At 44.4% G+C, this 13,298-nt stretch overlaps 1 protein-coding gene across 9 annotated transcripts in view; it reads right to left on the reverse strand.

The window, feature by feature from the left end:
* The window catches only part of LOC110494499 (membrane-associated guanylate kinase, WW and PDZ domain-containing protein 1), a 190,447-nt gene that overhangs the window by 43,483 nt on the left and 133,666 nt on the right, over positions 1-13,298 (reverse strand). For 6 of the 9 annotated variants that reach the window (XM_021569620.2, XM_021569621.2, XM_021569619.2 and 3 more), the window contains exons 5-12: positions 11,672-11,882; positions 11,308-11,390; positions 9,804-9,839; positions 6,148-6,205; positions 5,194-5,297; positions 4,220-4,339; positions 3,474-3,659; positions 2,546-3,178 (exon numbers count right to left, since the gene is read on the reverse strand). In XM_021569620.2, coding sequence (XP_021425295.2) covers positions 2,546-3,178; positions 3,474-3,659; positions 4,220-4,339; positions 5,194-5,297; positions 6,148-6,205; positions 9,804-9,839; positions 11,308-11,390; positions 11,672-11,882 — 1,431 coding nt within the window. The remainder of the gene's footprint in view (positions 1-2,545; positions 3,179-3,473; positions 3,660-4,219; positions 4,340-5,193; positions 5,298-6,147; positions 6,206-9,803; positions 9,840-11,307; positions 11,391-11,671; positions 11,883-13,298) is intronic. The other 3 variants (XM_021569622.2, XM_036950565.1, XM_021569624.2) reach the window with 2 other exon arrangements.

Here is a 13,298-nt window from a genome sequence, read left to right on the forward strand (position 1 = left end):
GGCTATGAAAAGCCAACTGACATTTACTCCTGAGGTGCTGACTTGCTGCACCCTCGACAACTACTGTGATTATTATTATTTGACCATGCTGGTCATTTATGAACATTTGAACACCTTGGCCATGTTCTGTTATAATCTCCACCCGGCACAGCCAGAAGAGGACTGGCCACCACTCATAGCCTGGTTCCTCTCTAGGTTTCTTCCTGGGTTTTGGCCTTTCTAGGGAGTTTTTCCTAGCCACCGTGCTTCTACAACTGCATTGCTTGCTGTTTGGGGTTTTAGAATGGGTTTCTGTGCAGCACTTTGAGATATCAGCTAATGTAAGAAGGGCTATACAAATAAATTAGATTTGATTTGAATTAGCCTATGAGAAGCTTCTAAAGCCATGACATCATTTTCTGGAATATGCCAAGCTGTTTAACTGTACATCTGGCCCTTCTTTGGACACTGTGTTTTAACAAACTTTGAAACGAGGTTCAATGCAATACACTTCTCCTTCCGTGGCCTCCAACAGCTTTTAAATGCTAGTAAAACTAAATGCATGCTATTCAACAGATTGCTGCCCACACCCGCCCGCCCGACTAGCATCACTACTCTGGACGGTTCTGACTTAGAATATTTTGACAACTACAAATACCTGTCTGGTTAGACTCTAAACTCTCCTTCCAGACTCACATTAAGGATCTATAATCAAAAATTTTATCTAGAATCCGCTTCCTATGCTGCCAAACATACCCTAGTAAAACTGACTATCCTACTGATCCTTGACTTCGGCGATGTCATTTACAAAATAGCCTCCAACACTCTAGTCAGCAAACTGGATGTAGTCTATCACAGTGCCATCCGTTCTGTCACCAAAGCCCCATATACTACCCACGACTGCAACATGTATGCTCTCGTTGGCTGGCCCTCGCTACATAGTCGTCGCCAAACCCACTGGCTCCAGGTCATCTATAAGTCTTTGCTAGGTAAAGCCCCGCCTTATCTCAGCTCACTGGTCACCATAGCAACACTCAAATGTAGCACGCGCTCCAGCAGGTATATTTCACTGGTAATCCCCAAAGCCAACACCCACTTTGGCCGCCTTTCCTTACAGTTCTCTGCTGCCAATGACTGGAACGAATTGCAGAAATCACTGAAGCTGGAGACTCATATCGCCCTCTCTAACTTTAAGCATCAGCTGTCAGAGCAGCTTACCGATCACTGCACCTGTACATAGCCAATCTGTAAATAGCACACCCATCTACCTCATCCCCAGGCAGTTAACCCACTGTTCCTAGGCCGTCATTGAAAATAAGAATTTGTTCTTAACTGACTTGCCTTGTTAAATAAAGGTTCAACAATATTTTTTTTTTTTAAATATTGTTTTTTTTTCTCCTTTGCACCCCAGTATCTCTACTTGCACATTCATCTTCTGCACATCACTCCAGTGTTTATTAGCTAAATTGTAATTATTTCACCACTATGGCCTATTTATTGCCTGTGCATAGATTTTTCTATTGTGTTATTGACTGAATGTTTGTTTATGTGTAACTCTGTGTTGTTTTTGTCGCACTGCTTTGCTTTATCTTGGCCAGGTCGCAGTTGTAAATGAGAACTTGTTTTCAACTGGCCGACCTGGTTAAATAAAGGTGAAATAAAAATAAAATAAAATGAACGAACGCACGCACGCACACACACACATCACAGCTAGGATGGTCGAAATTTTGCGTTGAAATCCACAATTGGATCTCAACGCAACTTTGTGTGATACCTTTAAAGTAACAGACATAGACTATAGTATAGACAGTGTAGTGTCAGAGAGAGAGATAAAAATAAAGAGAGAGAAAGACAGAGAGAGAGACACAGATATTAAAAAGACACAGAGAGCAAGAGTGAGAGAGAAAGAAAGAGAGACAGTGTGACAGAAATGAGACAGTAACACAGAAAGACCCACAGGAGGAACTGAGGAACCCAGCTATATATTCATGAGACTTTCTGACCTGGAACAAGATCTACACTATCTCTCTTTACTGCTCTGGATTTTCTCTCACTCTCCAAATGTCTCTTCCACTAACAATCTCTGCAACCATCTCTCACATTCTTTCGGTATTCATATTATCTCCATTCACCCACTAACTTCCCTGTGTTGCTTCTCTCTCTGTTTTCCACATAAACTAGATTCCCATCTCCCCCTCACCTTTCCATGCTTAGTTAAATAAAGGTTAAATATAAAAAAAATAGATAAGAAAAAATAACACAAGCCTTGTTTTAGGGCTAACCTTAATTAACCCTACCCATTTTTTGTGTGTGAATTGTTTGCATGTTTTAGCAACTTCCGGATTCATGACAATGGTGATGGAGAGAAGAGGCGGGAGTAAGAGGCAGGCTTGCCAATTAGAACTCAGATCTCAGCATGTCATGAGTCTATGTCTTACCTCCACCTATCAGATCTCAGCATGTTGTGGGTCTATGGTCTTACCTCCCCCTATCAGATCTCAGCATGTCGTGGGTCTATGTCTTACCTCCACCTATAAAATCTCAGCATGTTGTGAGGCTATCTTACCTCCGCCTCTCTGCACCAGCATGCTGACCTCACTTCCTTTGGGGCACTTGCTGAGCATGTCCACCACTTGGTTGTGGCTCATGCTCTGGACGTTCCTCTTGTTCACCTCTACGATAATGTCCCCCTCCTTCAGGCCCCTGCAGCGGGGGTAGTCCACTATCTGTTTGACCCTCTGTCCTCCCCCTGCAGGGCTGTCTGCGATGGTGAACCCAAAGCCTTTGTCTCCCTTCTCCATGTGCACTGTGATCAGCTCCGGCTGCGTCGCTATGGATGACGCCAGCGTCACAGAGTCGCTGAGGTAACCGTGCGAGCTGTTGGACGCCACCTCGGCGGAGGAGGGACTGTGTGGTCTCGACTCCCTCATGCCATTAACGGGGCCCCCAGTATGGCTGCCGTGGCTGGACGGGGAGTCGTAGCTATCCTGGCCATTGACGATGATGGGCTCCTTGTCCACGATGGCCACGGAGGTCACCATGCTGGTGTTGGGGTCGTCGGGGTCAAAAGGAAGGGGGTAGCCACGGCACAGCTCCAGGTTGACCATGGAGCCAATATGGATGGACTGGAAGACCTTCACCACCTGGGCGTGGGTGTAGCCTAGCACGCATGTGTCATTGACACTCACGATCACGTCACCTGAGGGGAAGAGAAGAATAAATTCATGTTGGATAATTAGCTCCATGTCAAAAACTAAAATCTTGGAAGTAACAAACTGTAGAACGCCTACAGTACACTATCAAACCGACACCAGTCAAGTGTCACCAATTCAAATCCTGGAGGGCACCAGATTCAGCTAATAAACCAATCAATCAACCTTGATTAGTCAATTGTTTTAGTGTGGGTTGGAACAAAAGCCTGCACACTCTGTAGCTCTTAAGGAGTTGGTGAACACCTCTTAATAGTGACAGGGACGGATAGAGCGGCGGCCCACCTGTCTCCATCTTGCCGTCGAGGGCAGCAGGCCCGTCCAGAACCAGACTCTTGATCTGAAGAAACTCATCAGGCTCGTCGCCCCCGACAACGGTGAAGCCGAACCCCCGGTGGCTCTTCCTCAGTTTGGTGTTGATGAAGGTTCCCTTTAGCTCTGCTGGGTTCCGCGTGAAGAAGGGCTTCCCTCCTGTAAAAAAAACACACACACAAGCCTTACACACCTTTCATAAGAACCCGTTGATCTCATGTGCAGTGCTAGCCAAATAAGGAGGGGCTATCCTACACAGTCTTGGCTCTGGATCAGTGAGGGCTCTGTGAGAGATGTGTTGATGTGACAAGCTCCATGAATCATAAAGAGACTGATTATGATTGATTGATTAATTAGGTTAAGAGGGATTCAAAGAGCTAGGGGGTACCAGCTTGTCTGTGCCTGAGAATGGGGGTAATCCTGTGGTAAATCCCCCAGACTGTGCCCCAGCCTCAGCCTGTGAGGCTGCTATCCCCTATGGAGAGCTACACTTTTGGGTAGAGAGGGAGAGGGGAGAGAGAGATGGAGAGGGGGAGAGAGAGGGAGAGAGGGAGGGGCAGAGAGCGGATGGGGCAGAGAGAGTGTGAGAGGCAGAGAGAGAGGAGATAGGGGTTGAGGGAGTAAATTGATGAAGGAACAGGAAACACATCCACTGAGTTGCATAGGGAAATGGACCAATACCCTCATAAAACTAGGATATTAACCTGGCCAGGACTTACGTTTGGGCCCGATGAGGGGCGGCAGTGGGGGTCCAGCCTGGGGATCCCTGTAGGTCTCCTGGTGGTTGGCGGTATAGCTGGCCAACGGGGCACCAGCCAGGGTGGCATCCTCTATCCATTCTGGAACAACAAAGGGCATACTTCCTGTCTCTGGTGCCTGTACAGTTACACCGATTCCGTATGGTTCCCCAATGGGTGGCTAGGAAACTACTGTACTGCATTGAGCCAGAATGGCTGCCAATGAAAGTAATACCACGTAATCCAATCTCTGACAGATCTAAATGGCAGCCTCACTGTGTAATGTATCAGAGGCTTAAGTCTTCATTAATATTCTCAGTATTAAGATTCAATCAATGAAAGAGTAAAAGTCTTCACAGATATTGAGCGTACAGAGATATTGACCTTAAAAGGAGGAAAAGTCAGCAAGTAATCAAGTCAGAAGCGTATTTAGCTGAGCCTGCAGAAGGGGGATCAATAGCCTGGTCCCTAGTGGTGTGACCTGCATGTCTAGGGAAAATCTGAGTGACATCGTACATCTAATATAGAAAGAGGTAAACCCAGGGCACACTCAGACTTAAACCACTTGTCCTGAAAAACCTTTCACTGGGAGAGCAAGACCCAGAAAGAATTCAAATATAGGGATACATTTACATTGCGGTAAAACACTCTTCAATGTATAATTGTCAAACCCAAACTTACCTAGAACTGCACACTTCCAAAATTATTCACATAAGCACAAATCCTTCGGAGAGAGAATCAGTGACACTTAAAACATTGCCAAATTAAACCAAAAAGACCTCTCTTCAAGGCCATTAAAATAAATCATAGGTATGCCTTTATGGTTTCTCAATAGCAAATCATAAAGCGCCAGAAGCAGAGTAGAGCAGAGCAGAGCAGCAGGACAAAGAGACAGATAGGCACGATCACAGACATGAAGAAAGAAAGGAATGACGCCCGGCGGGCTGGAAACGAACCTCGGATGTAGCGCTCACCTTCTGGTGGCTGCTGTTGCTCGAGCTGCTTCAGCCGCTTAGCCTCCAGTATAGGGTTCTCATACTGGGTCTTCCTGTTAATGTGACTGAGAGAGGGAGGGAAAAGGGGAGAATGAGACAGGAAGGGAGCGGGATAGAGAAAGATAATTGAGTCAGTGAAAAGTAGAGCGTAAGTAAGAACAAGGGGGATAATAAAAGGAAAGAAATTAGATCAAAAAGAGAAAGAAAAAAGAACAGAAGAAAGCCAAGGGGATCAGGCCAGGGATGGAGAAGAAGGGATAAAGAAAGAGAAAGATTGAGTTACAGAGAGGCCGTGATGAAAGAGTGAACACAACACACAGATAGACAAAGTCTCTGGTGGCCTATGCTCCAGGAGCCAAGGGCTCAAGTCAAGGAAGTCAAGTCTGGTACAGACAATGCTCTGGTGGATCAGAGGAGACAGAGACGACGAGGCCTGAATATCAACAGCATCACACAATCACTGAGGAGCACTGCTTCAGGAGGTTAACACCACCACCACAACCACGTCATACCACAACCCGACAAGGAATTAAAGGAGCAGTACACCGTAAGGAAATGACACTTCAAACAGTATGGAAACATTATGCAATTATGCATTAAACAGGAAACAATAGGAATAATGTATATGGAAAAACTCAGAAAACAAAACTGGGCATCTGCCTCGAAGGTATTGCTTTGAACAACAGCAAAACATATGCATGTATTGCTATTAATGCACAGCCCCAAGGTCTAGATGAGAAACCCTGTGTCTAAATCATCATGACGGCAACAAAATGGCCTATAATCCCCAAAACAGCCTGCATTTGATGTTGTTTTGCAATGTTCCAGGGCACTGCTCAGTGTTAAATGCATTGTAAATGTACAGTACAGTGAGGTCATTTTAAATGCGACAGATGTGTGTGTGTCACGACTTACTCCACATAGTAAACACCATAGACTGGGTCATCTATTTTCTCCCAGCCTGTTGGCAGCTCTGGAAGAGAGGTAGAGAGAGGAGGAAACGGCACGTTGTTAGAGATGGTGCTCATTGTTAAGACAGAAGGTCACTGAATACCTTTTCCTACCACACACAGCCTGTCAGTCACTGGGGAGTGAGCAGGACTCCAGAGGCTGTCTGGACCTGGCTCTTGGCTCCTGGCAGGACACGGCTGACATTTAACACATCAGATAGACACTACGGGGGGATTTGACCGATCATGATCAACACCAGACGCTCAGATGGTGAAGAGGAGCTGGCGGTATGTGTGTGTGGTGGTCTAAATGTCAATTTTGGTTTAAAAATGTGTTGTTTAAATACGTCACGTGAAGATATCTTTTCTTATTGTTCATGGCAGTAAGGGAATCTGATGTACAACGTTGACCGACATCGCTGATGTAGGCGTGGTGTGTATATAATGGTATTCAATGTTGTCCTTGATTGTTTTATCACTGTCTGTCGCATGGCATTGTAGAACTTCACGACCTCGATCATGTATTTATTCACCGCGGTCAAATTCATTAATGATGAGTTGTGTGAGAGGATGTTTTTAATTTTGTGTGTAACCAGGGACACTCGCATGTATATCTTCCATGACATCGATGCTGAGAATGAACGCCATAAATGGCCTGACAACACGGCCATACAATGAGACCAATTAAATCAGAACGTTTTAGATAGAGACATGCATTAGTCATCTGTGAAGGCTGCTACATTGATACAGTCTAAGTATGTCTCAGTACGGCAGAGCAACGCATTATCTCTCCATACAAAGTAGTGTGATTAAAACAGCAGAGATGGAGTTAGCTAGCTACTATACCAATGGCTATAGGGAAACGCCAGAGTGCTGTAATTGGTTACAAACAGATGTGTATAACTGAGTCCTCCGCTGTACAGTATCAGACCTGCATCTCATTAGCCTCAGCTAATGGGGGGGGGGGGGGGGGGGGGGGGGGGTTGTGTTATGGATGGAACATCCACAATACAGGGACTAGGCTTTAATATTGTCCGATGTTCTAAAGGGGAACATTATACTTTGAGCCAGCAGCACATCACTCTCACCGTAAATTAGAATCACTCTGTATTTCACACCAGTGTGTCTATATTTCTTTTTTTTATGTACTTTATTTATAGATTTTCAGATTTGAGAACAAAAAGAAAAACAGTACAACAAAACCAACCCCTCATTCACCCACCCACCCACCCATACAGCCATCCCACCCATCCCTCCGATCCCTTCCCATCCCATCCCATCCCATCACACCCACCCACCCACCCACCCACCCACCCATACAGCCATCCCACCCATCCCTCCCATCCCTCCCATCCCATCCCATCCCACCCACCCACCCACCCAACAGTGGCAGTATTTCTAAAGGAGATCCTGCCTGTGTGTTATTATTGCTGGGTGCCAGAGCCATCACGTCACTGCTGGGCTTGCTGATACTGAGTGGGTGTAGTGGGATGAATCTGACACTTCAAAAAGAGCTCCCCTCTCCACGCTCCCCGGATGACCCCCACGCACACTCCAGCTCAAGGGTGACTAAGGTGACAAATTGTCGATTAAACTTTTTGCATCTCATTCTGTCTTCCTGACTATTTGATTGCTCCTGAGCGAGGAGCTGCACTACAGGGGCCATACGTCTGCAGTCCTATACACAACTGGAGTAATTGCCTTTCATAATCAATACGTATTGACTGTGTTCATCCAATCTGAGCAATGGTATTAACAATGGCTGCTCCTACCTTGGCTGCTGTTCACCACATGGAGGCGGCTAAACACTGGTCTAGGATCAGTTCACCCTTACTTATCTCAGACCTAACCTTAAACCAGGGGTGTTTTCATGTCTCCCTAGCAATTAATTGATATCACTGATTGACCTGGTATTGCACAATCCTGGTTTCTCAGGTATAATTCAATCTCTGATTAATAGAAAATAACAAACATCCTCAAATACTGATGACATTGGAGGATTGTGACTATTCACCCAAGTATTCCCCACTGAAATAGAATAGTGGGTAGTAGTTTTCTGAGCCCATCTCAGAGCCATGGCTGTTTAATAACCTCTAGTGACTACCCATCCCGCATGCGGGAGCGTAATCATCGACTGACACTAATTAGCATAACGCAACGGACATAAATATTTCTAGAAAATATTCCTATTCATGAAAATCACAAATGAAATATATTGAGACACAGCTTAGCCTTTTGTTAATCACCCTGTCATCTCAGATTTTCAAAATATGCTAAGTATAAATAAGCCAAAGCTAGACAAGCATTTGTGTAAGTTTATCGATAGCCTAGCATAGCATTTTGTCCAGCTAGCAGCAGGTAACTTGGTCACGGAAATCAGAAAAGCAATCAAATTAAATTGTTTACCTTTGATGAACTTTGGATGTTTTCACTCACGAGACTCCCAGTTAGATAGCAAATGTTCCTTTTTTCCAAAAATATTATTTTTGTAGGCGAAATAGCTCCGTTTGTTCTTCACGTTTGGCTGAGAAATCGCCAGGAAATTGCAGTCACGAAAACGCCTAAAAATATTCCAAATTAGCTCCATAATATCGACAGAAACACGGCAAACGTTGTTTATAATCAATCCTCAAGGTGTTTTTCAAATATCTATTCGATAATATATCCGCCGGGACAATTCGTTTTTCAGTAGGATCGATTGGAATAATGGCTACCTCTGTATTTTACGCGAGAGTCACTCTGGGAGCCATCAGGTGACCACTTACACAATGTATCAGCTTATGGGTATTCTTCAACATAAATGCGTAAAACTACATCACTATGTTGTAGACACCTTCGGGAATACGGAGAAAGAGTAATCTGGTTGATAGTCCATTCACTGCTCAATAGGGATGCATTGGAACACAGCGCTTTCAAAACATGAGGCACTTCCGGATTGGATTTTTCTCAGGCTTTCGCCTGCAACATCAGTTCTGTTATACTCACAGACAGTATTTTTACAGTTTTGGAAACTTTAGAGTGTTTTCTATCCTAAGCTGTCAATTATATGCATATTCTAGCATCTTGTTCTGACAAAATATCCCGTTTACTACGGGAACGTTATTAAACAAAATTAAAGCCCCCATCTGGCTCCAGAGACTGATGCACCAGCAGACAGTGGTGGGTAAAGTGCTCTTTGCTAGCCCAGTTTGCTAGCCCAGTTATAATATGAGGCCCAGTGGATGGAATGATGGGGCTTGAGAGTGAGAGGTCCATTTGACGAGAGGCCCATTAGGAAATTATCATCAGGTCAATGTGCCTCTCGTCAATGGTTCTCTCTTTAATAGGGCACGCTGGCTCGCGGGCGTGTGGGTTAACCCTGCAAGAACTGCCCACTCAGCAGACACAAGCCAGCAAGCTCGCACACACACACATGCAAGCACACACAAACAATATATTACAATATATTATTAACCATTTGATGATAATGTTTACACCCTCTAGGCAGTAAGGAAGAGATGTTATAAGCTGTAAGAAGCCAGGGTGACATTGTCACTGAAGCAGTACAGGAAGCATGTTATACAGTAGCCAGGTTTCCCAGAAGACACAGCAGGGGGGAGGGGAGAAAAGAAAGAGGCCTACCTAGCTCACTGTCCAGCTCTTCTGTGTGTACCCCTTCTTCTCCAGGAGAAAGCCATCAGGCCAGGAGAGAGAGAGTGGAGGACCAAGTGTGGGGATTGAAGAGACAGGGGGGGGGGGGGGGGGAAAGGAGAGAGAGCAGGGAAGAGACAGAGAGAGAGCACCAGAGGGTTAGAGATTGATTTTGATTCCAAGCCTCAAGCAAGCTAAGAGAGCAGCAAAATTTGGCTCCATACATTGTGAAAACATAATGTTTCTGGAATGGTTTGCTCCCGAGTTGCGCAGAAGTCTAAAGAACTGCATCGCAGTGCTAGAGGTGTCACTACAGACACTGGTTAGATTCCAGGGTGTATCACAACGGGCTGCGATTGGGAGTCCCATCGGGTGGCGCGCAATTGGCCCAGAGTCGTCCGGGTTAGGGTTTGGCCGGGGTAGGCCATCATTGTAAATAAGAATTTGTTCTTAACTGACTTGCCTAGATAAATAAAAGGATAAATAAAAAGCAAATAAATAAAAAGCTAAATCCAAGCTAAATCTATACTAAAATCTCTTCATGCATCTTGTCAATATCTGTCATATTATCTTTATATTAGCCACGGTCTGTAACATAACGTTAAACACACTTCATACTTTGCCATTGGGTGACACTGTTTCATATTTACTAAAGCCCTCGAAAAACCAGCTCCAGAAATCAATAGGTGCATTAAAGTGAAATAAATGTGTCATACCAGAGAGACAGACATACATTATAATACTGAACTGAACATTTTAGGTTGGGGCGGGTGAAAACAGCTGCCACTAAATATGAATCATAGTTCATATACCATATGCTTGACAATATGAATAATCTCTCCATCTATCCTGTGTCCTCATGCAGCGGTTTGAGAGGATAGAACTAATAGGAGCCATCTCATCAACACAAGTACCTCAGAACACATGCAGAGGACACATGGTGGGGGAGAGGAGGGGAGAGAGAGACAGGAGGGAGAGAGAGGAGGGAACAGAGAGGAGGGAAGACAGGAGAGAGAGACAGGAGGGAGAGAGAGGAGGGAACCGAAAGGAGGGAACAGAGAGGAGGGGAGATAGATATGGGGAGATAGAGGTGGGGAGAGGAGAGGAAGGGAGGGGAGAGAGAGGAAGGAGGAGGGGAGAGAGATGACGGGAGAGAGAGGAAGGAGAGGAGGGAGTGGAGGGGAGAGAGAGGCAGATTTAGTGCTAGTGTTTTGAGTGGGTGGGTGGGTGGGCTTGTATTTGCTCCTCTACAGTTCAAGGTACATATTTTATTGATGCTAGATGATGCAAATAACCCAGTCAGTCCTTCAGGCTGCCAGGGCGTCTTGCTCAGACTTTACCGCAGGCAGGCAGCACACGAGAGACCAGAATATTACTCTGTCTCATTTCACACTATGGTGGCTCAAGTGTGCCATCTGCAGGCCACTCATGGAATCACAGATGTGACAGACAAGCATCTGATTTCACACACACACAGAGCCTGTGGTGGACGTACCATCATCTTCACATTCTTCCAGAGGTTTGGGAGGCTTGTCCAGGCAGCGTGGGTCAATCCAGGAAGTGGTTTTTGTGTTGTGGCTATAGATAGACACACATAACAGAATCACAGACAGAAACATTGTTCTGACTGGGAAGGCATCAAACACTCACTGTCTGAAAAACATCCTCACTTCCATGGCTAAATATGATACACACTGTTAAGTAATCAGACTTAAAGGCAAGTGTCAAAGGTAGAAAGTGGCACAATATTCTCTTGAGAAGATTGTAATTTAAATAATATTATGGATGTTGGGTATAGAGCCATGTAGCCTATGTTATATAGTGTGTTATGGGGAGTAACGTGTGCATAGGATACATACTCTATAAAGTAGAGCTCTCCGTTCTCGGTGTAGGCCATCTCCCAGTTGTCAGTTAGAGGTCCCAGGGGGTCCTCTTCTGTGGGAGGATGGCTAAGGTGTATGTGTGTCTGCTGAGAGTCCTCCGTGGTGGATGACAAAGTGTTGTTCACACCGTAGGACGGGGCGTTCTCACGCGGGGCGTAGGGGTGCTCGTCAGGTTCACTCGAGTCTCCTGTGGGGGGAGGGTGGCGGGAAGGGGAAAACATGTGTAAACAAAATGCACACATTCTGTGGCAATGACACTATAGTTTGGTGGCCTTTCGGTTACAAGTCCAACGCTCTAACCACTAGGTTACCTGCCGCCCCATGTATCAGTTTTGACAGATACAAATCTGTCGTTCTGCCCCTGAACAAGGCAGTTAACCCACTGTTCCTAGACCGTCATTGAAAATAAGAATTTGTTCTTAACGGACTTGCCTAGTTAAATAAAGGAATAAAAAAATATATAGAATAAAATAAAACAAAAATACTGTCTAGTAGTTTAGAGGTAAAGGAATCTCTCTCCCTTTCACAAACACACACACTTGGCGAACACTTGACTACTGTTGTTTCTGACTGAGCGAGGCCCCTGATCTGACCTCTTGGGGAGAGTGATGATTAGATTAGTGCTCCTGTTCTCTCTGAGGACATCAAATCATATTCACACCTCTGGCATCTGGCTAGGCTACAAATACTGGTAACAAATTAACTACTCTTGGTCCAATCTGAAATCAAACCCACATCACCACAAAAATTCTCGGACTTGAGTCAGGCTGCATTGCTGAAGAGTAAGGGTCAGTTAATGAGACCCAATCACAAATAAAATACCAATACCTAAATATACCAGGAGAGTGGAGGAGATTAGATTTTCTTTAAAGCACTGATATTCCAGTACAAAAGAGAAAAACTAACAACGTAGTATTCTCATATGAAAAATATGGAACATTACCAAACACAACAGTCACCAAAAAGCAATCACAAAATGTAAAAAAAAAAAAACTGCAATCACAACATGTAAAAACCAGCAATCACAACATGTAAAAACCAGCAATCACAACATGTAAAAACCAGCAATCACAACATGTAAAATCCAACAATCACAACATGTAAAAACCAGCAATCACAACATGTAAAAACCAGCAATCACAACATGTAAAAACCAGCAATCACAACATGTAAAATCCAACAATCACAACATGTAAAAACCAGCAATCACAACATGTAAAAAAAACAGCAATCACAACATGTAAAAACCAGCAATCACAACATGTAAAAACCAGCAATCACAACATGTAAAAACCAGCAATCACAACATGTAAAAACCAGCAATCACAACATGTAAAAAACAGCAATCACAACATGTAAAAAACAGCAATCACAACATGTAAAAACCAGCAATCACAACATGTAAAAACCAGCAATCACAACATGTAAAAACCAGCAATCACAACATGTAAAAAACAGCAATCACAACATGTAAAAACCAGCAATCACAACATGTAAAACCAGCAATCACAACATGTAAAAACCAGCCATCACAACATGTAAAAACCAGCCATCACAACATGTAAAAACCAGCAATCACAACATGTAAAAAACAGCAATCACA

This window comes from Oncorhynchus mykiss, chromosome 17 (genome assembly GCF_013265735.2).
Source record: "Oncorhynchus mykiss isolate Arlee chromosome 17, USDA_OmykA_1.1, whole genome shotgun sequence".
Taxonomy (NCBI): Eukaryota; Metazoa; Chordata; class Actinopteri; order Salmoniformes; family Salmonidae; genus Oncorhynchus; species Oncorhynchus mykiss.